This window comes from Aulonocara sp. 'chitande type north' Nkhata Bay, linkage group LG6, assembly GCF_057382095.1.
Source record: "Aulonocara sp. 'chitande type north' Nkhata Bay isolate Kocher_YH1m ecotype deep benthic linkage group LG6, A_spYH_male_GT1.1, whole genome shotgun sequence".
In the NCBI taxonomy this organism is placed as follows: domain Eukaryota; kingdom Metazoa; phylum Chordata; class Actinopteri; order Cichliformes; family Cichlidae; genus Aulonocara; species Aulonocara sp. 'chitande type north' Nkhata Bay.
Genome location: NC_141349.1, coordinates 29,008,834 through 29,034,897, shown reverse-complemented (window position 1 = coordinate 29,034,897; position 26,064 = coordinate 29,008,834). Strand labels below are relative to the sequence as shown.

At 41.4% G+C, this 26,064-nt stretch overlaps 1 protein-coding gene and 1 long non-coding RNA gene across 4 annotated transcripts in view; both read right to left on the bottom strand.

The window, feature by feature from the left end:
* Positions 1 to 25,969, bottom strand: part of LOC147328038 (uncharacterized) — a 47,777-nt gene extending 21,808 nt beyond the window's left edge. The window contains exons 1-23 of one of the 3 annotated variants that reach the window (XM_086296158.1): positions 25,893 to 25,969; positions 25,604 to 25,712; positions 24,937 to 24,994; positions 24,610 to 24,767; positions 24,430 to 24,523; positions 13,946 to 14,026; positions 13,692 to 13,747; positions 13,308 to 13,380; positions 13,115 to 13,198; positions 12,571 to 12,626; positions 12,161 to 12,251; positions 12,013 to 12,075; positions 11,803 to 11,903; positions 11,623 to 11,682; positions 11,391 to 11,522; positions 11,175 to 11,298; positions 10,937 to 11,088; positions 10,732 to 10,831; positions 10,515 to 10,591; positions 10,226 to 10,334; positions 9,559 to 9,616; positions 9,232 to 9,389; positions 8,399 to 9,145 (exon numbers count right to left, since the gene is read on the bottom strand). In XM_086296158.1, the coding sequence (XP_086152284.1) occupies positions 9,140 to 9,145; positions 9,232 to 9,389; positions 9,559 to 9,616; positions 10,226 to 10,334; positions 10,515 to 10,591; positions 10,732 to 10,831; positions 10,937 to 11,088; positions 11,175 to 11,298; positions 11,391 to 11,522; positions 11,623 to 11,682; positions 11,803 to 11,903; positions 12,013 to 12,075; positions 12,161 to 12,251; positions 12,571 to 12,626; positions 13,115 to 13,198; positions 13,308 to 13,380; positions 13,692 to 13,747; positions 13,946 to 14,026; positions 24,430 to 24,523; positions 24,610 to 24,767; positions 24,937 to 24,994; positions 25,604 to 25,650 (1,938 nt within the window). In that variant the 5' untranslated portion in view covers positions 25,651 to 25,712; positions 25,893 to 25,969 and the 3' untranslated portion in view covers positions 8,399 to 9,139. Of the gene's footprint in view, positions 1 to 8,398; positions 9,146 to 9,231; positions 9,390 to 9,558; positions 9,617 to 10,225; positions 10,335 to 10,514; positions 10,592 to 10,731; positions 10,832 to 10,936; positions 11,089 to 11,174; positions 11,299 to 11,390; positions 11,523 to 11,622; positions 11,683 to 11,802; positions 11,904 to 12,012; positions 12,076 to 12,160; positions 12,252 to 12,570; positions 12,627 to 13,114; positions 13,199 to 13,307; positions 13,381 to 13,691; positions 13,748 to 13,945; positions 14,027 to 24,429; positions 24,524 to 24,609; positions 24,768 to 24,936; positions 24,995 to 25,603; positions 25,713 to 25,892 lie in introns of those variants that run through there. The other 2 variants (XM_086296160.1, XM_086296157.1) reach the window with 2 other exon arrangements.
* On the bottom strand, positions 578 to 3,768 carry LOC147328039 (uncharacterized). The gene is made up of 3 exons (XR_015129912.1): positions 2,492 to 3,768; positions 1,055 to 1,123; positions 578 to 955 (listed from the first exon to the last, which is right to left on the bottom strand). It is a non-coding gene; the product is annotated as an uncharacterized LOC147328039 (long non-coding RNA).
* Positions 25,970 to 26,064: the final 95 nt, after the last annotated feature.

The window sequence follows — 26,064 nt, the reverse complement described above, 5'->3', positions numbered from 1 at the left end:
TGCGATCCAATACGCTGCAGTTACCATACCAGACAGTGATGCAGCTACTTAGGATGCTCTCATTAGTCCCACTGTAAAAGGTGGTGAGAATGGATGGTGGGAGATGGGCTTTCCTCAGCTTCTGCATGAAGTAGAGACGCTGCTGGGCCTTCTTGGTTATGGAGCTGGTGTTGAGGGAGCAGGAGTGGTTCTCCGCCAGGTGGACACCAAGAAATCTGGTGCTCTTGACGACCTCCACAGAGGATCCATTCATGTTAAGTGGGCAGTGATCCCACTGTGCTCTCCTGAAGTCAACGATCTCTTTTGTTTTGTTTTGGTGTGCTGGGGGAGCAGCACAGCAAAGAAGGACTCATCCAGGCTGGAGAAACTGATCAGGAGGGCTAGCTCTGTGGTCGGCATGAAGCTGGACACTCTGGTGACAGTGGCAGAGAAAAGGACATTAAAGAAACTGATGGACATTATGAACAATGCTGGGCATCCTCTGCACATGGCCATTAACAACCAGAAGAGTCTGTTCAGTGACAGGTTGCTTCTCCCAAAGACAAGAACTAACAGACTTCAAAACTCCTTTGTCCCACACGCCATCAGACTGTTTAACTCCTCTCTGGAGGGGAGAGGGAGGGGAAACAGGAGGACAAAGGAGGGGGGAACAACTAAGCTGTAGTGCCTCTTCACCTCACTGTGCAATACCTTTTGTGCAATACTTTTGTAAATAGTCAACAGTGCAATAGACTCAATACTTGAAATGTGCAATTCACTTGTATTTTTATTTTTTATTCCTATTTATTCTATTTATCCCCTTCGTATATGCTGCTGTTCCTCACAAGCTGCAGATCCAGTTGTGTGCAGCACCTGTGCATCATTATAGGTGAGCCAAGGATCTGATGTAGAGTGTGGACTCTCCTCAGGATGGACAGAATTACAGATGCAGCAGCTGTTTCCGATGTATGGAAACCTGACACACAAACAAAAGTTTACAGTATCAGTGTAAAATAATTCATTTTGTCCAGGTTGAGAAGGTGAGCTTTGGTCCTTGTGCACCACGTGTACTCACCTGAAGCCGTCTCTAGTCTGAATTTTATTTTCCATTATTTATCCACCGCCCAAATGTTTCACTACGCTACTGCAAAAAGGTAAAAACACAAACACACAATTAGACGCTGAGCACTAGATGTGCATGTATGCTAGTGATGTGTCGAGTAATGGAGGGGGCGTTTCCGCGATGCACGTATCGAGGCTTGCTTCATTTATGGGAGGAGCTGAAAATGATGACGTCCGAAGCCTCGCTGCCCGGCTGTACCACGTGACTGGTTCATGAAGTGGTTCGAACTTTGTCGCGAGATGTGACAGCGATACAAACCCCTCAGACTTCAATCAAAATGTGGGTGTTTGATGGAGAGCTGCGGTTAGTGAGAGTTGGAGACAGCTGGGAGGCAGTTTGGAGGTTTATGAGAGTGAGGAGAGAAACTCAGGAGAGAATGGAGCCAGCTAAGAAGAGGAGGATGTCCTCCCCTGTGTGGGAACATTTTGATCTTATTCCTCCCAACAAGGTATTTCTACAGAAGATGTATTTTCATAATACTGATGGTGCAATACAATTTATGTTAAGCTGTATTTACTTTTGTACAAGGTGAAGTGTTTGCTATGTGCCAGGGAGCTGGGATATAACAACAACACCTCATCCATGCTTAGGCACTACAGAGCTTTGCATGAGAATAAGGGGAACAGCGATTGTTGAGCAAGACCAGGTGAGCCATCAAATGCCATGATAATAATAGCATGCCGTAATGTTACTAAATGATATAACAATATTATACAACTGTAATAAGTTACGTGTGTGATATTTATATTTGTGCTTTGTTTTTATTGTCTTTCCTCAGGAGAACAATCTCAAATAGATGAAAACCTGGTTAGCATGGTGATTGAGGACTCCCAGCCATTTAGCATTGTGGAGGACAAAGGATTTATAAGATTTGTTAAATCATTAAATCCTAGCTATGTTCTCCCCACTAAAAAGGTCATAAAAGCAGTGAAAATTTAGTTTTTACTGAATAAAATATGGGCAGGACTGACGCCTCAGTGTGTAGCTGTCCATACCTCAACGTTACAAAAGCACAACCACTGTCCACACCCCAACCACACCTCACCTCACAGTAAATGATCATTTCCATTTTAAGCATTTCCAAATAATCATTTTCCATACTGCCAGTATAAATATACACAGTATACTGCATCACTACAATATACATGTTTTACACACTCCTTTTGTTGTTGACATTTACAGGCTGTGTGCAAAAGGCCACACTCTTCAAATTCATGCCAACTAATATTTTTACGTCCAGTAGGTGTCCTACTAGAGCAAATAAAGCTTCAAGAAGCTTTGCGCTGGGGTGAACCAATTGGATGAAAAGCTTCAGTGCTTCATCTGCCCATCACTAATGTATGCATGAGGTTTGAAGTTTAAACATTTTGGGGGACGTTATTCTCTTACTTATTAAACACATGCTCCCATCCACTCTCTTGGTCCAGAAGCTCCATAATCCAAGTGTCCCAACTCAGGTCTGATGGCATTTTTTCAGTGGTGTTTTTAACCTCTTGGGAACTTTCACTACATTCCTTACTTGATGCAGAAAGAAGAAACGAGTCCATATCCAACCTTCAGAGCAGAGGCGATTAAGATCGGTATGGGTGTCACAGGTGTACCAGTCCGCCTTTTCTTCCAGGGCGAGAGGGGTTGCCATTCTTGTTCGCAGAACTATTCCTTTTATATTCAAAACTCAGATATGTGATCCAGGTGGGAGGTTCATACTTGTTACAGGTACAGTCAACTCCACCCCTGTAGTCCTCTTGAACATCTATGCCCCTAATTTTGACAACCCTGACTTCTTTAGTAAAATATTCAATCTTGTCTCACAATACAATGACCATAATATCATATTCGGTGGTGATTTTAATTGTTATTTCGATCCATTGTTGGATAGGTCTTCTGCGTCCCTGGCCCCAACCTTGAGAGCTGTTTCTGTACTCAATACTCTTACTAAATCTTTGGACTTGGTTGACATTTGGAGGCACCAGCATCCGTTAGAAAAGCAATACTCTTTCTTCTCCCCTGTCCATGGCAGCTTCAGTAGAATTGACTATTTTCTTATTGATTCCAGGCTTATTTCGAAAGTGGTTAGTTCCACTTATCACAGTATTTTAGTTTCGGACCACGCACCTCTCTCAACGGTAATTGACTTCAACCTATATACCCCCCAATACAATTGGAAATTTAACCCCTCTTTATATCTAAATGACTCTTTTACGGTTTACCTATCTACTAAAATCGCAGAATTTTTACAATTTAATGATAATGGTGTAGTTTCAGACTCTGTTTTGTGGGAGTCCTTTAAAGTCGTTATTAGAGGCCATATTATTGCTTATCAAGCTTCTCAGAAGAGGGACAAACTCAGGCTGCGTACTAATATTGAGGCAGAGCTGTCTGTGTTGGAGGAGAAGTATCGCGATACCGGGGCTGCTGACACACTTAATACCATTCTCAAATTGAAATATGACTACAACCACATGTTGGGGGAGCAGGTCATGAATTGTATTCGTCGATTAAAACAGAAGCATTTTGAGCTTGGTGAAAAGGCTGACAAGGTGCTTTCCAGACAGCTGAAGGGCATTCAAGCTGAAAGGGCGATACACAGAATTCTCTCTGCAACTGGCCAGTTGCTGTCCGATCACAAGCAGATAAATGACAGATTTCGCAGTTTTTATTGTCAGTTATACACATCTAGTACTACGGCCACAGTTGCTGAAATCACTAATTTTCTTAATGCTTTAGACATCCCGACTCTTCCTGAGGCTGCACGGGGCTTACTCGATGCAGACTTTACGCTGGAGGAAATTAGAAATGCAATCTGCTCCTTTCCTAATGGAAAAGCATGTGGTCCGGACGGTTTCGGGATAGAGCTTTATAAGACACATATTGACGTTATCGCTCCCCTGCTACTTCGGATGGTAAATTGCGCAGTGTTAAACGGCTCATTCCCTCATTCTTTCTACGATGCCCATATATGTCTCCTCCTGAAAAAAGACAGAGACGAAACTAATGTTTCTTCCTATCGTCCCCTAAGTCTTCTCAACTCAGACCAAAAGATAATTGCTAAAGTCCTAACCAACCGGTTAAATAAGCACATAGGCTCTATAATTCATCCTGACCAATCGGGTTTTATCCCCAATAGATTCTCTTTTTCTAATACTAGATGTCTCTTAAATGCGATGTACTCAACGACACTGCCCAATTCTGCGGTGATTTCACTCGATGCCCAGCAGGCTTTCGACCAAGTGGAATGGAGTTATTTGTTTGCTACTCTTGAAAAATTTGGTTTTGGGTCGAATTTTTTGAATATGATTAAGTTGCTTTACGCTTGCCCTCGTTCCTCAGTCCTTACCAACCATGAGAGGTCGCTCCCGTTCCTCTTACACCGTGGGACAAGGCAGGGTTGTTGCCTCTCTCCAATGCTTTTTGCTTTAGCTCTTGAGCCGTTGGCCATTGCCATCAGAGCCAATTCCCATATCTCTGGTATAAATTGTGGCACGTCAGAGTACACCATCGGTCTGTATGCCGATGATATCATATTGGCTCTTTCAGATTTAAAGATCTCCCTTCCTCCACTTCTTAAGCTGATTGACAGCTTTGGCCACCTATCAGGGTTCACCATAAATTGGAAGAAGTCTGTTCTTATGCCGCTGTCGTCTGGTCTGGGCCCTGATTTCCTGTCTAGTTTGCCCTTTAAGGTCTCCCAGGATTACTTTTCATACCTGGGTATTAACATCCCTAGGAACTCAAAACTCCTCTTCAGGCTTAATTATTCGGTTCTAACTGATGAGCTCAAGTGTATGATAGATAGGTGGAAACTTCTCCCACTTTCAATGATTGGCCGTATCAATATAATCAAAATGGTTGTGCTCCCTAAATTCATGTACCTATTCCAGAACGTTCCTATTTTTCTCAGGTCTTCCTTTTTCAAAGCGTTGGATGCCATTATCATGCCTTTCGTTTGGGCCTACAAGCCCCCCCGCATCTCGAAGTCTCACTTGCAAAAGCCCTCGGACGAGGGTGGTCTGGGCCTTCCAGTTTTCAGACATTATTACTGGGCCTGTAATGCCAGAGCCTGGGTCTTCTGGAATCTGCCTATAGTTGGTGATGCTGTGGGATGCAGGTCCAGCCCTAAATGGCTCGAATTGGAGCTTAGCACTGCTATCGAGCACACTGGAGCATCCTTGCCAGCTATCTTATTTTCAAAATCGGTTATTAAAAGTGCATGTGATGACTTTATTCTTTGCAACTCCGTAAAAATATTGAATCAAATTAAGAGAATCTTGAACCTCCCGGTAGTGTCAACTTTTGCCCCGATCTGCCACAATCCTAGCTTTACGCCTAGTACAATGGATGCTGCTTTCAAACAATGGCCTGTCAAAGGGTTAATTGCTATAAAGGATCTTTATATTGACAATCATTTTGCCTCTTTTGCTCAGCTTCAGACAAAGTACAATCTCCCTACAAGTCATTTTTTTCGGTACTTACAAATTAGGAATTATGTCAAGCAAGCATTCTCAAATTTAGATACCATCCCCATACAGCATGTCTTTTACAATATGATGAACGAACCTCCCACCTCAAAACACTTAATTTCTCGGCTTGTCAACCTTTTTTCTTCGGCAGCCCCCTCTTGCCATATTAAAGAGGCTTGGACAAGGGACACTGGTTTGGTTATCTCTGACGATCTATGGGCTGAAGTGTTAAGTCGGATAAAACTATGCTCTGTTAACGCCCGGCTTCAGTTAATTCAATTTAAGGTTGTCCATAGACTGCACTATTCCAAAACCAAATTGAACAAGATTTTTCCTAACGTTTCCCCCAAATGTGATAAATGTAAACTTGTGGACGGTACTCTTGGGCATCTTTTTTGGTCCTGTTCTACGCTTACAGCCTTTTGGACTAGTATTTTTAGTTTCTATAGCACTGTTTATGATAGGCAACTGTATCCTGACTGTCTTATGGTGATCCTGGGCTGCTCCGGCGACTCCTTGGCACTTCCCTTTGCTGTTCAACAGGCCCTCATGTTTGGTATGGTGATTGCCAAACGTTTGATTCTGGGGGAGTGGAAATCTGCCTCCCCTCCCTGCTTCAAGAGGTGGCTCGAGGAGATGGTCTCCTGTCTATACCTGGAAGAAATTCGGTTCTCTACGTCTGATTCCATGGAGAAGTTCAGGAAGATATGGGGGCCCTTTATAGACCACATTAAGAAGGACAGTCCACGCCCTGGGTCCTGACCACATTGTTTTAACTGCTTTCATTCTGAGCTGTTGCCCATAACTGTTTTTGCATGATTGTTATCAGCTCCTCCTAGCGATCTTTGGATTTGATCTTGTGGATTGGACTCACTAGATTGTGAGTTGTTTGACATGTATACCAGTTGCTTTGTTTGCTTCTCTGCTGTTTTTAATAAGTGCTGGCCTTGTACCCTGTTGTGTGGTTTGTTGCTCTGTTTTTTTTGTTTGTTTGTTTGTTTTTTTTGGTTGTTATTGTCTTTATTGTCTGTGTTCTTCTGTCCCGCTGTTTGTGAATGTGTAAAAAAATTTTGAAACTTGCATAAATAAATACATTTAAAAAAAAGAAAAAAAAGAAAGAAGAAACGAGTCAGGGATGCATAGCAAGCACAACAAGACACCAGCAGCCCAGACCTTTCACCAACTGAAGACATTTGCAGCACCATAAAACATGACAGAGAAGAGACTATGTGAAAGGGTGAAGTGCTGCAGTAAAGTTGCAATGGTCCTATCTTTTATACAGTCTATAGTTCACTCTATTCGATTACCCTTTTCTCATGTTTTTGTTAGTTAGGGAGATAAGACATTGTTATTTGGTTTTATTCTTTTCATAAATAAGTTTTGTACATCCTTTAGATACGGTCCCTTTTGTTTGTTGTTTTGGGGTCCACCCCGAAGCTGTAGTTCGCTCCTTTCCTTTGTTAGAATTCAATCACTGTGAAAAAAAATCACCATCAAAATTGTACTGGTTGTGTGATGTGCTGCTTGGGGTCAGACAGGGGTGGATCACCCTTATATTATGGTCTGGCCACCCTTAGACAGGCCATAACACTAACTAAAATGAAAATTAAAACTAGACTTATAACTGGCTGGCTGGTGTCCTTACCAGTGTCCTTGGGTCTGAACTGTGGGCTCCTCTTTCCAGGTGTTCGTACTGCCTGAGTGGCACCAAGGTGTGCTGTCTTGCCTCTTTTGGGTTTTCTGCATGTTTCTGGCTCAACATGCAAGTATCCACTTCTTGACGTTCGCTGTTGGTTGCAGCCACTTGAGGTTTTTGGGCTCATTTGGGTTCTCAACACTGGGCGACTTTGATGGGAGTGAAAGCATCCTCACAACATAAATCACCACACTACCTGCTTTTGTTTCAGGTTTTTTCTTTATCCTTGTTAACATGTTTGGGTACTGGGTTTACCTGTAATGCATTTTGTGCTCCAAAAGCTGTTATTTTGTGCAGCTGTGCTCCAAAAGCTGTAAGCATGACCTTTCTTATCATTAGATTGTGCCACACCAGCACCTGAGAGAAAAGCTTTGAGTTTGATTTTGTGTTTGTGTTTTGCAGGCACTCAGGAGAATAAGTCATGATGTTTCTTGTGTTTGTCATGTTAGTATCTCAGTGCTTGTCAATCACCAGTCAACAGTGTCACCACTGTGAACAACATCCTGCGACTGTTTGAGCCAAAACCTTCGAGAAGTCCCTGCAGCTGCTTCAAAACTCATCACTGAGCTCGATCTCTCTTTTAACACGCTGGAGACAACAATGAAAGATGACTTTCTTTCATATGCTGCTTTGAGGGCTTTGCTGATGAAGTTCAGCCAAAACAGGAAACATGCAGCAGGAGACAGTAACTTGTTAAAATGTTATAAAAGGTACAATTAAAGATTTTCACCCTACAGGGTTGTCAATGATCCAAGGATAAATGTCTAATTTGGTCAAAAGTTTATAAGCCATTTCTGGAGAGACTGCAGTGGAAATGTTGTCACTTTTGGACTTTGCTACCTGCAGCTAAACATTTGCAGCTAAATCATTTATTTAAAAGCAGAAGCTGCAACTGATCGAGTGAATGTTTGTCTGAAAACTTAAACTGAACTCCAAGCGTACCATTGCTCCAGCTTACCATCTTTACCTGAGTGAATCAGTTTGTTGAACGATCTAAATGATTCAGAAACTTCTGTGACATCAACTTAACTAAGGCTCATTACAAATTTCACAAAACACTGCTGAATACTTTTAATATTTTTTTTATTAGTTATTTTTGTTTTGTTGTTATTTTGATTTTAATAAAACAAAATAACATAAAGAATCAAATTGTTTCTTTGTTTTTTTAAATTTAATTTATTTTACAAATAAATTAATAATAATATTAATAATAATAACAACAAATTAGTGCTGTCAGCGTAAACGTCATTAGTTAAAATGACGTTAACGCTGACAGCACTAATTTGTTGTTCCAGAGAGCAAGCCAAACACTGGTCTAGAAAAGGACGATCTCTAGTAGTGCTGCACTACTAGTAGATTTTGTTTTAACCTCCTAGGACCTGGTGTCCACATATGTGGACATAAGATTTATGAGACCAAAATACAAAATTTTGCTCTTCAAAAACCTGATATCCACTTATGAGGGAGGACATTACACTGCCCCTGTTCAATCGAACTTTAAAATGAATGTCCTCATATGTGGATCTCATTTTTTTGAGAAACAAAAAAAAGATAGTCCGAATCTGATGTCTTTGTTTTCACATTCATCAGGTCCCAATCAACCCAAATGGCACAGAGAAATTAAAAATGCATGCCATGAAAGAGTTCAGGTCTTAGGATGTTAAAAATGTCCCTGCTGATGAGACCAGTGAATGTGGGGCGACGGTGGCAAGAAAAAACTCCCTCCTGGAGGAAGAAATCTTGGGAGGACCAGGCTCTCTGGGAGGACCCTTCCTCCTGAGGGCAATACTTACCAGTACTTGTCCTCCAGTGTGCGATGGTGGGCTGGGACGAGTGTTGTTTCTTCTCAGCATGATGATGACCTTCCTTCCATTTCCTGTTTCAGAACTGAGAATGAAGACAAAACTGGTTAACAAGGTAACAGGACATTTAAAAATTCTCTCACTTCAGGATGAGATGCTGTGTCTTCTTACGTTTCTCTTGTAAAACAGCATGTAGGCCGAGTGCTGCTGTTCCTCACAAGCTGCCGATCCGGTTGTGTGGAGCACCTGTGCGTCATTATAGGTGAGCCAGCGATCTGATGTAGAGTGCTGACTCTCCTCAGGATGGACAGAACTACAGATGTAGTGTCCTGAAATCACATTAAGACAAATGAATCCAACTTCTGGAAGTCAGCTGATTCAAGCAAACAGTGATTTTGACTTAGTGCGTCTTAGAACATCAAAAGCTTTTGTGTGTGAGTCCTTCACTGAAAAGTAGAAAGTTTTCATTTTCTGTTTGTAACAAGTCTGTTGTTTTACCTGACTCTGTGCCTCCATAATGATTGATGATGCTGACAAGACTATAACAGCCACCACCCTGAGAAGGAACAAATCCAAAGAGTGTTAGTTTCACAAAGTCTCACATCAGAGCCATAATTAAGCTGATTTGCTGAGGCTACGTCCACACTAATGCGTTTTCGTTTGAAAACACATCGTTTTCTCTCCGCTTTGACCTCCCGTCCACACTGAGATGGCGTTTTCCTCAAGGAAAAACACAGCATCTTGAAAACGCTCTCGAAAACGCACACATTTCAAAACGGAGTTGTCCCGTCGCAGTGTGGACACTCGAAAACGCAGACTTTCTAAAACGATGACGCATTTTAGCCATGTGATGCAGTCATGTGAGCAATTAAACAAAGATAGCCGAGTGCATTATACAGCGGTTGTTTTGATTGCTCTCAACTTTGACAGCCCTAAAAAAGATTAATATCAGTTTGTACATGCTCCGGATAGCTTTTCTTCAAATTCTGTAATCCTCACTCACTTTTGCGCATGCGCAGGACTGGAACGTAAGCGTTTTCGGCCGTTTCAATGCAGACGCACAACTATTTGAAAATGACTGAAAACACTAGTGTGGACACGGAGTTTTCAAATCTATCAGGGCTAGTGTGGACGTAGCCTGAGACGTTCTGCAGTCTGTTTTTACCTGATTGGATGGCACCACCAAGTCCCTCTGCAGCCTGACGGGGTCATCCACCTTCTTAATGTTGTAGGTTTGTGTAAAGCCAAACCTCTTCAGATGCAAGATCAGGACTCTGGCAGAAAAGAAGAAAAAAAACACAAACAAGGTAGAAAATAAGAAGAATGAGTGTCAAACACAAACAGAAGATGGGAGAAAACGACTGCTCAAGTATTGTCTCGAAAAACTCTGATATTTGATGCGCCACAGTTTGGAAACCTGGTCAGTCGATCACTTCTGATGTGACCTTACTCACCTTGGCAGTGTATCAAAAGACGACTTCAGTTCTGAGGCCGTCCCTCCACAATCACAGCGAAATTCTATTTCTTGTTCCTGAACAACAGCACAGAGAAAACAGGCTTTATGGTAGAAAGAAATCTCAACATATGCACACACACATACGCACAAACACTAACAAAAAAGGTGTGTTAAGATCGCTGACACTACAACTCTATTGGAATTTGTGATCTTACCTTCAAGTATGTCTCTAACATGTTTATAATAGACCCCTCTGGAACAAGGTCAAGAGACAAGCTGGTGAAGTCCTCGTGCTGTGATGATTGGTGACCACAGCTACACATTTCAGGAGTAACGTAGTTAAAGTAAAGATCAGGTAGGTGGAAAAGAGGTATATGAAAATATTGCAACCAGCTCTGCGTTTCTGAAAGACAGGCTTACCTCTTGCATGTCCTCATGTTTTCCATTTTAAAAATGTGATGCTCTTCTACTGGGCAGGTATAACTTTGGCCCAGGAGAGCTGCGTTCCTCTCCAGGTGAGGTGCGAGCCTTTTGACCTCATTGAGGAACAATGTTAGGAATTCATGAGCGTCCTGAAAGAAAAGCAGAGAGATTTAAAACAGTACATCAAAATCAGAAGGTAAAGCAAAAAAACAAAATGTCCAAATAGCTGACGCACTTTCTGTGCACTGCCGGTGTATTCAGGAGCTTGACTGCTGAATGCCTTCTTAAAAGCTCTTAGGTGGTGATCTTTAAGGCCATAATCTGTTGACTCATGACAGTCCCTGACATCAATGAGCCTTCTGTAGAAAGGAAAGGGTAAACAGACATTTCTGCTGTTAGATCTCTTTGTTCTTCAGGTTTTTGAAGAAAGTAGAAGGTTGACGTAGCGCACCTTAAGAGCTGAGCTTCTGGATCTGTGCTCCACAAAACCTCCTGACGCCTGATGTCTCTTATGAACTCCTCAATGTTGAGGAGGCTCTGCAGGCAGGAGTTCATATAGCAGGTGTTTCCGATGTTTGGAAACCTGACACACACGCACAACGTTTACAGTATCAGTGTAAAAGAATTCATTTTCTCCACTTTGACAAAGTGAGCTTTGGTCTTTGTGCACCACGTGTACTCACCCGAAGCAGTCTATAGTCCCAGTTTGACTTTCTATTATTTCTCCACCGCATGCTACACTGCTCCAAAAAGGTAAAAACACAAACACAAAATTAGGAAAGATGTCAGGATGCTGAGCAGTGTATGTGCATGGATGCATGAGCTTTGAAGTTGAAACATTTTGGAGGACGTCTTTCTCTTACCTGTTAAACACATGCTCCCATCCACTCTCTTGGTCCAGAAGCTCCATAATCCAAGTGTCCCAACTCAGGTCTGCTGGGATCGTTTCCGTGGTGCTTCTTACCTGATATAAATATATAGGACATAGCTGTGTGCCTCATTGCTCTTAATTGCTCTCATTTAACTGTGATGAGTAAATGCTTGATGACAGTGACTCTTTCCATAAAACATACCTTCCCGGATTTAAAAAGAGTCTTCACAGTGTTGCTCTCTGCCTCTGCATCGCTGTCAGTTTGCTGCAGAGGACGAACAAACATAAGTTTATTAAAAAGTACATTTTAAAGAGAATGTGTATTTCATATGTTTTGTGTAAAAGCAAACCGAGGAACAGCAGAAGATGTGTCTCCATTTTCTCTTCTTTTGGCCATTTTCAGGGTTAGCTGGTGTGGCAGCAACAGAAGCATCCGGGATGCTGATGAGGACAAAAGTGTAAATGTTGTGGAAATTTATAAGAAGGAGTACATTTTGCTAATACAGATTGCTAATAAAAGTGAATAACTGTAATGGAATACCAACATGAACAAAATCATGTATTTTATACATTTACACTCTACATTTTCAAACGCTAATCTCTGCATCCATATAAATAATAGACAAGACTAGAAGGAGTAAAAAAGATGTAAATACACAAGGTGGAAGAAAAATGCCAATAAAAGGGAAATAAAAGAGCTCCAACTCAACCACTGCTATAAATATCTCCAGCAGCATTAAAGAGTGGCGCATTTCTTTACCTCTGATGAGACGTAGAAGGAATTTCCTTCTCTGCCACGTTTTGTTTGTGTAATTTCTGTTTAGAAACAAGAAAAGCAACATCAGTAATGGCATAAAACAAACATACCAAGTGGGTCTCTCCATGAAAAGTGTCCAGTTAGAGAATTTGGTATTATTTCATATTATTTATCACTTTAGTGAGCTGTCAGCTCATGAAGCAGATATAGGAATATCTTTAAATAAAATAAAAACAATTTATTCATGCCTTAAATTGAGTTTTAAAGTTTGTCCTATGAAATACAAAATCCTTCATTTGGTTCTGATCAAAATTCAGTTTTTACAGAAATCATCCATGAAGCTTCAAAAATGCTTATTCACCATAAAAAATATTTAGAGAAACATCCTGCAAGTCTCTTCGAACTTACCTTTCTGTGAAAAAAAAACGTTTAAACATCTTTGAACTTAATTTGAGGACATGGCTGTGTGCTAAATTGCTCTTAATTCTTCTCATTTAACTGTGATGAGTAAATGCTTGATGACAGTGACTCTTTCCATAAAACATACCTTCCAGAATTTAAAAAGAAACCAGCGACACTTTTTTTGTGTCTTCACAGTGTTGCTCTCTGCCTCTGCATCGCTGTCAGTTTGCTGCAGAGGACGAACAAACATACGTTTATTAAAAAAGTAAAGTCACTTTAAATTAACAAGTGCAATTTAAAGAGAATGTGCATTTCATATGTTTTGTGTAAAAGCAAACCGAGGAACAGCAGAGGTGTCTCCATTTTCTCTTCTTCTTTTGACCATTTTCAGTAACAGGAGCATCCGGGATGCTGATGAGGACAAAAGTGTAAATGTTATTTTTCAAAGTGCAAATTTTTAACAAGGAGTACATGCTGGAGATTGCAGATAAAAATTAATAACTGTAATGGAACAAAATCATGTATTTTGTACATTTACACTCTACATTTTCAAACGCTAATCTCTGAATCAATATAAATTATAGACAAGACTAGAAGTAGTAAAAAAGATGTAAATACACAAGGTGGAAGAAAAATGCCAATAAAAGGGAAATAAAAGAGCTCCAACCAAACCACTGCTATAAATATCTCCAGCAGCATTAAAGAGTGGCGCATTTCTTTACCTCTGATGAGACGTAGAAGGAATTTCCTTCTCTGCCACGTTTTGTTTGTGTGATTTCTGTTTAGAAACAAGAAAAGCAACATCAGTAATGGCATAAAACAAAGTATATGGTATGAAAATACAAAATCCTTCATTTGGATTCAAAATTCAGTTTTTACAGAAATCATCCAAGAAGCTTCCTTAAAAGTTTCAAAAATGCTTGTTTACCATAAGAAAATATTCATAGAAATGTGCTGCGAGTCTCTTCAAACTTACCTTTCTGTGAAAAAGAAGTTTAAACATCTTTGGACTTGATGTGATCGCAGCCAAAATCTCCTCAGCTTTGCAAAAGTTCAACTGAAAACAAACAGTCAAAGGTTGTATATTTATAAACTTTCAGCATAGAACGTTCATACCCTGAACAGCAAACATCATCATTATGATGTATGGGGCAAATTTGCATATTTTGGAATGTATGCTCATTTGAACTGTATGGTGCTCGTCTCCAAGCAACTGCTACACAAAACAGGTCAAGTCAAGTGGCTTTTATTGTCATTTTAACCACGTGCAGAGGTGCTGTACAGAGTGAAACGAGACAGCGTTCCTCCGAGACCCTGGTGCTATATATGACATATACGGACAAACCCAGGACTACATAAAGTGCAGTGTGCATAAATTGCAAAAATAAACAAGACAAAACAGTGCAAAACGTGACAGAACAGGACGAAACAGACACAAGACAATGGAAATGTGCAAAATGCTGAGTATTGTGCAAAAGTAACTTGGTGTCTGTATGTATGTATATGAGTGTGAGATACTGCAGATAAGTGCTTGGTAGTGACATGTGTGAAGGTGTGCGTGTGCCAGTGCAGTCACTGAGTGTTCAGGGGTCTGACGGCTTGTGGGAAGAAACTTTTCCGTAGTTTGGTAGCGAGGGCCCGGATGTTGTGGGACCTCTTTCCAGAAGGCAGCAGGGTGAAGAGTGTGTTTGAAGGCTGTGTGGGGTCCTCCAGCAAGCGGGTGTTATAAGGAGGGGAGAGGGGCTCCAATGACCTTCTTAGCTGCTCTCACAATCCGTTGTAGGGTACTGCGATCCAATACGCTGCAGTTACCATACCAGACAGTGATGCAGCTACTTAGGATGCTCTCATTAGTCCCACTGTAAAAGGTGGTGAGAATGGATGGTGGGAGATGGGCTTTCCTCAGCTTCTGCATGAAGTAGAGACGCTGCTGGGCCTTCTTGGTTATGGAGCTGGTGTTGAGGGAGCAGGAGTGGTTCTCCGCCAGGTGGACACCAAGAAATCTGGTGCTCTTGACGACCTCCACAGAGGATCCATTCATGTTAAGTGGGCAGTGATCCCACTGTGCTCTCCTGAAGTCAACGATCTCTTTTGTTTTGTTTTGGTGTGCTGGGGGAGCAGCACAGCAAAGAAGGACTCATCCAGGCTGGAGAAACTGATCAGGAGGGCTAGCTCTGTGGTCGGCATGAAGCTGGACACTCTGGTGACAGTGGCAGAGAAAAGGACATTAAAGAAACTGATGGACATTATGAACAATGCTGGGCATCCTCTGCACATGGCCATTAACAACCAGAAGAGTCTGTTCAGTGACAGGTTGCTTCTCCCAAAGACAAGAACTAACAGACTTAAAAACTCCTTTGTCCCACACGCCATCAGACTGTTTAACTCCTCTCTGGAGGGGAGAGGGAGGGGAAACAGGAGGACAAAGGAGGGGGGAACAACTAAGCTGTAGTGCCTCTTCACCTCACTGTGCAATACCTTTTGTGCAATACTTTTGTAAATAGTCAACAGTGCAATAGACTCAATACTTGAAATGTGCAATTCACTTGTATTTTTATTTTTTATTCCTATTTATTCTATTTATCCCCTTCGTATATTTTATTTATATTGTCTCTGTATTTATATATGTGTGTGTGTGTGTGTGTGTGTGTGTGTGTGTGTGTGTGTGTGTATATATATATAATATTCAGTAACTCTGTAACTTCCGTCGGTGCTGTGCTTTTTTGGAAATCGAATTTCCCAGAGGAACCCACCCGAGGGATTAATAAAGTTCTATCTAATCTAATCTAATCTAATCTAATCTAAACATTCAGAGACAGGTTGTTGACTCTACACCTCTACAGATGGCCCGCAGTGCAACCCTTCAGCTTCCTAGTAAATGCACCTATATACAAATTTAAAGACCTAGGAGACTTACTTCTCGTCACAGAGTTGTAGCATTCACAACATTTTCAGAAAACTTGAACTCAAGGTCAAAGTCACTGATATTCAAACTGACCCCAGAACTTTAGTAAATGCACCAATGGCATCAATTCAAAATCCTGCCCCTCGTTCTCGACCAAGCTGAGTATACAATTATGAAACAATCATTTCCCATTTTATTTCACTATCTGTAACTAAGACAAATAAACAGTATTTGGGACACAAGTCACTATTAAAGTGGTTAGTGAGACTGTGTCTTCTTACGTTAATCTTGTAAAACAGGATGTAGGCTGAGTGCTGCTGTTCCTCACAAGCTGCAGATCCAGTTGTGTGCAGCACCTGTGCATCATTATAGGTGAGCCAAGGATCTGATGTAGAGTGTGGACTCTCCTCAGGATGGACAGAATTACAGATGCAGCAGCTGTTTCCGATGTATGGAAACCTGACACACAAACAAAAGTTTACAGTATCAGTGTAAAATAATTCATTTTGTCCAGGTTGAGAAGGTGAGCTTTGGTCCTTGTGCACCACGTGTACTCACCTGAAGCCGTCTCTAGTCTGAATTTTATTTTCCATTATTTATCCACCGCCCAAATGTTTCACTACGCTACTGCAAAAAGGTAAAAACACAAACACACAATTAGACGCTGAGCACTAGATGTGCATGTATGCTAGTGATGTGTCGAGTAATGGAGGGGGCGTTTCCGCGATGCACGTATCGAGGCTTGCTTCATTTATGGGAGGAGCTGAAAATGATGACGTCCGAAGCCTCGCTGCCCGGCTGTACCACGTGACTGGTTCATGAAGTGGTTCGAACTTTGTCGCGAGATGTGACAGCGATACAAACCCCTCAGACTTCAATCAAAATGTGGGTGTTTGATGGAGAGCTGCGGTTAGTGAGAGTTGGAGACAGCTGGGAGGCAGTTTGGAGGTTTATGAGAGTGAGGAGAGAAACTCAGGAGAGAATGGAGCCAGCTAAGAAGAGGAGGATGTCCTCCCCTGTGTGGGAACATTTTGATCTTATTCCTCCCAACAAGGTATTTCTACAGAAGATGTATTTTCATAATACTGATGGTGCAATACAATTTATGTTAAGCTGTATTTACTTTTGTACAAGGTGAAGTGTTTGCTATGTGCCAGGGAGCTGGGATATAACAACAACACCTCATCCATGCTTAGGCACTACAGAGCTTTGCATGAGAATAAGGGGAACAGCGATTGTTGAGCAAGACCAGGTGAGCCATCAAATGCCATGATAATAATAGCATGCCGTAATGTTACTAAATGATATAACAATATTATACAACTGTAATAAGTTACGTGTGTGATATTTATATTTGTGCTTTGTTTTTATTGTCTTTCCTCAGGAGAACAATCTCAAATAGATGAAAACCTGGTTAGCATGGTGATTGAGGACTCCCAGCCATTTAGCATTGTGGAGGACAAAGGATTTATAAGATTTGTTAAATCATTAAATCCTAGCTATGTTCTCCCCACTAAAAAGGTCATAAAAGCAGTGAAAATTTAGTTTTTACTGAATAAAATATGGGCAGGACTGACGCCTCAGTGTGTAGCTGTCCATACCTCAACGTTACAAAAGCACAACCACTGTCCACACCCCAACCACACCTCACCTCACAGTAAATGATCATTTCCATTTTAAGCATTTTCAAATAATCATTTTCCATACTGCCAGTATAAATATACACAGTATACTGCATCACTACAATATACATGTTTTACACACTCCTTTTGTTGTTGACATTTACAGGCTGTGTGCAAAAGGCCACACTCTTCAAATTCATGCCAACTAATATTTTTACGTCCAGTAGGTGTCCTACTAGAGCAAATAAAGCTTCAAGAAGCTTTGCGCTGGGGTGAACCAATTGGATGAAAAGCTTCAGTGCTTCATCTGCCCATCACTAATGTATGCATGAGCTTTGAAGTTTAAACATTTTGGGGGACGTTATTCTCTTACTTATTAAACACATGCTCCCATCCACTCTCTTGGTCCAGAAGCTCCATAATCCAAGTGTCCCAACTCAGGTCTGATGGCATTTTTTCAGTGGTGTTTTTAACCTCTTGGGAACTTTCACTACATTCCTTACTTGATGCAGAAAGAAGAAACGAGTCCATATCCAACCTTCAGAGCAGAGGCGATTAAGATCGGTATGGGTGTCACAGGTGTACCAGTCCGCCTTTTCTTCCAGGGCGAGAGGGGTTGCCATTCTTGTTCGCAGAACTATTCCTTTTATATTCAAAACTCAGATATGTGATCCAGGTGGGAGGTTCATACTTGTTACAGGTACAGTCAACTCCACCCCTGTAGTCCTCTTGAACATCTATGCCCCTAATTTTGACAACCCTGACTTCTTTAGTAAAATATTCAATCTTGTCTCACAATACAATGACCATAATATCATATTCGGTGGTGATTTTAATTGTTATTTCGATCCATTGTTGGATAGGTCTTCTGCGTCCCTGGCCCCAACCTTGAGAGCTGTTTCTGTACTCAATACTCTTACTAAATCTTTGGACTTGGTTGACATTTGGAGGCACCAGCATCCGTTAGAAAAGCAATACTCTTTCTTCTCCCCTGTCCATGGCAGCTTCAGTAGAATTGACTATTTTCTTATTGATTCCAGGCTTATTTCGAAAGTGGTTAGTTCCACTTATCACAGTATTTTAGTTTCGGACCACGCACCTCTCTCAACGGTAATTGACTTCAACCTATATACCCCCCAATACAATTGGAAATTTAACCCCTCTTTATATCTAAATGACTCTTTTACGGTTTACCTATCTACTAAAATCGCAGAATTTTTACAATTTAATGATAATGGTGTAGTTTCAGACTCTGTTTTGTGGGAGTCCTTTAAAGTCGTTATTAGAGGCCATATTATTGCTTATCAAGCTTCTCAGAAGAGGGACAAACTCAGGCTGCGTACTAATATTGAGGCAGAGCTGTCTGTGTTGGAGGAGAAGTATCGCGATACCGGGGCTGCTGACACACTTAATACCATTCTCAAATTGAAATATGACTACAACCACATGTTGGGGGAGCAGGTCATGAATTGTATTCGTCGATTAAAACAGAAGCATTTTGAGCTTGGTGAAAAGGCTGACAAGGTGCTTTCCAGACAGCTGAAGGGCATTCAAGCTGAAAGGGCGATACACAGAATTCTCTCTGCAACTGGCCAGTTGCTGTCCGATCACAAGCAGATAAATGACAGATTTCGCAGTTTTTATTGTCAGTTATACACATCTAGTACTACGGCCACAGTTGCTGAAATCACTAATTTTCTTAATGCTTTAGACATCCCGACTCTTCCTGAGGCTGCACGGGGCTTACTCGATGCAGACTTTACGCTGGAGGAAATTAGAAATGCAATCTGCTCCTTTCCTAATGGAAAAGCATGTGGTCCGGACGGTTTCGGGATAGAGCTTTATAAGACACATATTGACGTTATCGCTCCCCTGCTACTTCGGATGGTAAATTGCGCAGTGTTAAACGGCTCATTCCCTCATTCTTTCTACGATGCCCATATATGTCTCCTCCTGAAAAAAGACAGAGACGAAACTAATGTTTCTTCCTATCGTCCCCTAAGTCTTCTCAACTCAGACCAAAAGATAATTGCTAAAGTCCTAACCAACCGGTTAAATAAGCACATAGGCTCTATAATTCATCCTGACCAATCGGGTTTTATCCCCAATAGATTCTCTTTTTCTAATACTAGATGTCTCTTAAATGCGATGTACTCAACGACACTGCCCAATTCTGCGGTGATTTCACTCGATGCCCAGCAGGCTTTCGACCAAGTGGAATGGAGTTATTTGTTTGCTACTCTTGAAAAATTTGGTTTTGGGTCGAATTTTTTGAATATGATTAAGTTGCTTTACGCTTGCCCTCGTTCCTCGGTCCTTACCAACCATGAGAGGTCGCTCCCGTTCCTCTTACACCGTGGGACAAGGCAGGGTTGTTGCCTCTCTCCAATGCTTTTTGCTTTAGCTCTTGAGCCGTTGGCCATTGCCATCAGAGCCAATTCCCATATCTCTGGTATAAATTGTGGCACGTCAGAGTACACCATCGGTCTGTATGCAGATGATATCATATTGGCTCTTTCAGATTTAAAGATCTCCCTTCCTCCACTTCTTAAGCTGATTGACAGCTTTGGCCACCTATCAGGGTTCACCATAAATTGGAAGAAGTCTGTTCTTATGCCGCTGTCGTCTGGTCTGGGCCCTGATTTCCTGTCTAGTTTGCCCTTTAAGGTCTCCCAGGATTACTTTTCATACCTGGGTATTAACATCCCTAGGAACTCAAAACTCCTCTTCAGGCTTAATTATTCGGTTCTAACTGATGAGCTCAAGTGTATGATAGATAGGTGGAAACTTCTCCCACTTTCAATGATTGGCCGTATCAATATAATCAAAATGGTTGTGCTCCCTAAATTCATGTACCTATTCCAGAACGTTCCTATTTTTCTCAGGTCTTCCTTTTTCAAAGCGTTGGATGCCATTATCATGCCTTTCGTTTGGGCCTACAAGCCCCCCCGCATCTCGAAGTCTCACTTGCAAAAGCCCTCGGACGAGGGTGGTCTGGGCCTTCCAGTTTTCAGACATTATTACTGGGCCTGTAATGCCAGAGCCTGGGTCTTCTGGAATCTGCCTATAGTTGGTGATGCTGTGGGATGCAGGTCCAGCCCTAAATGGCTCGAATTGGAGCTTAGCACTGCTATCGAGCACACTGGAGCATCCTTGCCAGCTATCTTATTTTCAAAATCGGTTATTAAAAGTGCATGTGATGACTTTATTCTTTGCAACTCCGTAAAAATATTGAATCAAATTAAGAGAATCTTGAACCTCCCGGTAGTGTCAACTTTTGCCCCGATCTGCCACAATCCTAGCTTTACGCCTAGTACAATGGATGCTGCTTTCAAACAATGGCCTGTCAAAGGGTTAATTGCTATAAAGGATCTTTATATTGACAATCATTTTGCCTCTTTTGCTCAGCTTCAGACAAAGTACAATCTCCCTACAAGTTATTTTTTTCGGTACTTACAAATTAGGAATTATGTCAAGCAAGCATTCTCAAATTTAGATACCATCCCCATACAGCATGTCTTTTACAATATGATGAACGAACCTCCCACCTCAAAACACTTAATTTCTCGGCTTGTCAACCTTTTTTCTTCGGCAGCCCCCTCTTGCCATATTAAAGAGGCTTGGACAAGGGACACTGGTTTGGTTATCTCTGACGATCTATGGGCTGAAGTGTTAAGTCGGATAAAACTATGCTCTGTTAACGCCCGGCTTCAGTTAATTCAATTTAAGGTTGTCCATAGACTGCACTATTCCAAAACCAAATTGAACAAGATTTTTCCTAACGTTTCCCCCAAATGTGATAAATGTAAACTTGTGGACGGTACTCTTGGGCATCTTTTTTGGTCCTGTTCTACGCTTACAGCCTTTTGGACTAGTATTTTTAGTTTCTATAGCACTGTTTATGATAGGCAACTGTATCCTGACTGTCTTATGGTGATCCTGGGCTGCTCCGGCGACTCCTTGGCACTTCCCTTTGCTGTTCAACAGGCCCTCATGTTTGGTATGGTGATTGCCAAACGTTTGATTCTGGGGGAGTGGAAATCTGCCTCCCCTCCCTGCTTCAAGAGGTGGCTCGAGGAGATGGTCTCCTGTCTATACCTGGAAGAAATTCGGTTCTCTACGTCTGATTCCATGGAGAAGTTCAGGAAGATATGGGGGCCCTTTATAGACCACATTAAGAAGGACAGTCCACGCCCTGGGTCCTGACCACATTGTTTTAACTGCTTTCATTCTGAGCTGTTGCCCATAACTGTTTTTGCATGATTGTTATCAGCTCCTCCTAGCGATCTTTGGATTTGATCTTGTGGATTGGACTCACTAGATTGTGAGTTGTTTGACATGTATACCAGTTGCTTTGTTTGCTTCTCTGCTGTTTTTAATAAGTGCTGGCCTTGTACCCTGTTGTGTGGTTTGTTGCTCTGTTTTTTTTGTTTGTTTGTTTGTTTTTTTTGGTTGTTATTGTCTTTATTGTCTGTGTTCTTCTGTCCCGCTGTTTGTGAATGTGTAAAAAAATTTTGAAACTTGCATAAATAAATACATTTAAAAAAAAGAAAAAAAAGAAAGAAGAAACGAGTCAGGGATGCATAGCAAGCACAACAAGACACCAGCAGCCCAGACCTTTCACCAACTGAAGACATTTGCAGCACCATAAAACATGACAGAGAAGAGACTATGTGAAAGGGTGAAGTGCTGCAGTAAAGTTGCAATGGTCCTATCTTTTATACAGTCTATAGTTCACTCTATTCGATTACCCTTTTCTCATGTTTTTGTTAGTTAGGGAGATAAGACATTGTTATTTGGTTTTATTCTTTTCATAAATAAGTTTTGTACATCCTTTAGATACGGTCCCTTTTGTTTGTTGTTTTGGGGTCCACCCCGAAGCTGTAGTTCGCTCCTTTCCTTTGTTAGAATTCAATCACTGTGAAAAAAAATCACCATCAAAATTGTACTGGTTGTGTGATGTGCTGCTTGGGGTCAGACAGGGGTGGATCACCCTTATATTATGGTCTGGCCACCCTTAGACAGGCCATAACACTAACTAAAATGAAAATTAAAACTAGACTTATAACTGGCTGGCTGGTGTCCTTACCAGTGTCCTTGGGTCTGAACTGTGGGCTCCTCTTTCCAGGTGTTCGTACTGCCTGAGTGGCACCAAGGTGTGCTGTCTTGCCTCTTTTGGGTTTTCTGCATGTTTCTGGCTCAACATGCAAGTATCCACTTCTTGACGTTCGCTGTTGGTTGCAGCCACTTGAGGTTTTTGGGCTCATTTGGGTTCTCAACACTGGGCGACTTTGATGGGAGTGAAAGCATCCTCACAACATAAATCACCACACTACCTGCTTTTGTTTCAGGTTTTTTCTTTATCCTTGTTAACATGTTTGGGTACTGGGTTTACCTGTAATGCATTTTGTGCTCCAAAAGCTGTTATTTTGTGCAGCTGTGCTCCAAAAGCTGTAAGCATGACCTTTCTTATCATTAGATTGTGCCACACCAGCACCTGAGAGAAAAGCTTTGAGTTTGATTTTGTGTTTGTGTTTTGCAGGCACTCAGGAGAATAAGTCATGATGTTTCTTGTGTTTGTCATGTTAGTATCTCAGTGCTTGTCAATCACCAGTCAACAGTGTCACCACTGTGAACAACATCCTGCGACTGTTTGAGCCAAAACCTTCGAGAAGTCCCTGCAGCTGCTTCAAAACTCATCACTGAGCTCGATCTCTCTTTTAACACGCTGGAGACAACAATGAAAGATGACTTTCTTTCATATGCTGCTTTGAGGGCTTTGCTGATGAAGTTCAGCCAAAACAGGAAACATGCAGCAGGAGACAGTAACTTGTTAAAATGTTATAAAAGGTACAATTAAAGATTTTCACCCTACAGGGTTGTCAATGATCCAAGGATAAATGTCTAATTTGGTCAAAAGTTTATAAGCCATTTCTGGAGAGACTGCAGTGGAAATGTTGTCACTTTTGGACTTTGCTACCTGCAGCTAAACATTTGCAGCTAAATCATTTATTTAAAAGCAGAAGCTGCAACTGATCGAGTGAATGTTTGTCTGAAAACTTAAACTGAACTCCAAGCGTACCATTGCTCCAGCTTACCATCTTTACCTGAGTGAATCAGTTTGTTGAACAATCTAAATGATTCAGAAACTTCTGTGACATCAACTTAACTAAGGCTCATTACAAATTTCACAAAACACTGCTGAATACTTTTAATATTTTTTTTATTAGTTATTTTTGTTTTGTTGTTATTTTGATTTTAATAAAACAAAATAACATAAAGAATCAAATTGTTTCTTTGTTTTTTTAAATTTAATTTATTTTACAAATAAATTAATAATAATATTAATAATAATAACAACAAATTAGTGCTGTCAGCGTAAACGTCATTAGTTAAAATGACGTTAACGCTGACAGCACTAATTTGTTGTTCCAGAGAGCAAGCCAAACACTGGTCTAGAAAAGGACGATCTCTAGTAGTGCTGCACTACTAGTAGATTTTGTTTTAACCTCCTAGGACCTGGTGTCCACATATGTGGACATAAGATTTATGAGACCAAAATACAAAATTTTGCTCTTCAAAAACCTGATATCCACTTATGAGGGAGGACATTACACTGCCCCTGTTCAATCGAACTTTAAAATGAATGTCCTCATATGTGGATCTCATTTTTTTGAGAAACAAAAAAAAGATAGTCCGAATCTGATGTCTTTGTTTTCACATTCATCAGGTCCCAATCAACCCAAATGGCACAGAGAAATTAAAAATGCATGCCATGAAAGAGTTCAGGTCTTAGGATGTTAAAAATGTCCCTGCTGATGAGACCAGTGAATGTGGGGCGACGGTGGCAAGAAAAAACTCCCTCCTGGAGGAAGAAATCTTGGGAGGACCAGGCTCTCTGGGAGGACCCTTCCTCCTGAGGGCAATACTTACCAGTACTTGTCCTCCAGTGTGCGATGGTGGGCTGGGACGAGTGTTGTTTCTTCTCAGCATGATGATGACCTTCCTTCCATTTCCTGTTTCAGAACTGAGAATGAAGACAAAACTGGTTAACAAGGTAACAGGACATTTAAAAATTCTCTCACTTCAGGATGAGATGCTGTGTCTTCTTACGTTTCTCTTGTAAAACAGCATGTAGGCCGAGTGCTGCTGTTCCTCACAAGCTGCCGATCCGGTTGTGTGGAGCACCTGTGCGTCATTATAGGTGAGCCAGCGATCTGATGTAGAGTGCTGACTCTCCTCAGGATGGACAGAACTACAGATGTAGTGTCCTGAAATCACATTAAGACAAATGAATCCAACTTCTGGAAGTCAGCTGATTCAAGCAAACAGTGATTTTGACTTAGTGCGTCTTAGAACATCAAAAGCTTTTGTGTGTGAGTCCTTCACTGAAAAGTAGAAAGTTTTCATTTTCTGTTTGTAACAAGTCTGTTGTTTTACCTGACTCTGTGCCTCCATAATGATTGATGATGCTGACAAGACTATAACAGCCACCACCCTGAGAAGGAACAAATCCAAAGAGTGTTAGTTTCACAAAGTCTCACATCAGAGCCATAATTAAGCTGATTTGCTGAGGCTACGTCCACACTAATGCGTTTTCGTTTGAAAACACATCGTTTTCTCTCCGCTTTGACCTCCCGTCCACACTGAGATGGCGTTTTCCTCAAGGAAAAACACAGCATCTTGAAAACGCTCTCGAAAACGCACACATTTCAAAACGGAGTTGTCCCGTCGCAGTGTGGACACTCGAAAACGCAGACTTTCTAAAACGATGACGCATTTTAGCCATGTGATGCAGTCATGTGAGCAATTAAACAAAGATAGCCGAGTGCATTATACAGCGGTTGTTTTGATTGCTCTCAACTTTGACAGCCCTAAAAAAGATTAATATCAGTTTGTACATGCTCCGGATAGCTTTTCTTCAAATTCTGTAATCCTCACTCACTTTTGCGCATGCGCAGGACTGGAACGTAAGCGTTTTCGGCCGTTTCAATGCAGACGCACAACTATTTGAAAATGACTGAAAACACTAGTGTGGACACGGAGTTTTCAAATCTATCAGGGCTTGTGTGGACGTAGCCTGAGACGTTCTGCAGTCTGTTTTTACCTGATTGGATGGCACCACCAAGTCCCTCTGCAGCCTGACGGGGTCATCCACCTTCTTAATGTTGTAGGTTTGTGTAAAGCCAAACCTCTTCAGATGCAAGATCAGGACTCTGGCAGAAAAGAAAAAAAAAAACACAAACAAGGTAGAAAATAAGAAGAATGAGTGTCAAACACAAACAGAAGATGGGAGAAAACGACTGCTCAAGTATTGTCTCAAAAAACTCTGATATTTGATGCGCCACAGTTTGGAAACCTGGTCAGTCGATCACTTCTGATGTGACCTTACTCACCTTGGCAGTGTATCAAAAGACGACTTCAGTTCTGAGGCCGTCCCTCCACAATCACAGCGAAATTCTATTTCTTGTTCCTGAACAACAGCACAGAGAAAACAGGCTTTATGGTAGAAAGAAATCTCAACATATGCACACACACATACGCACAAACACTAACAAAAAAGGTGTG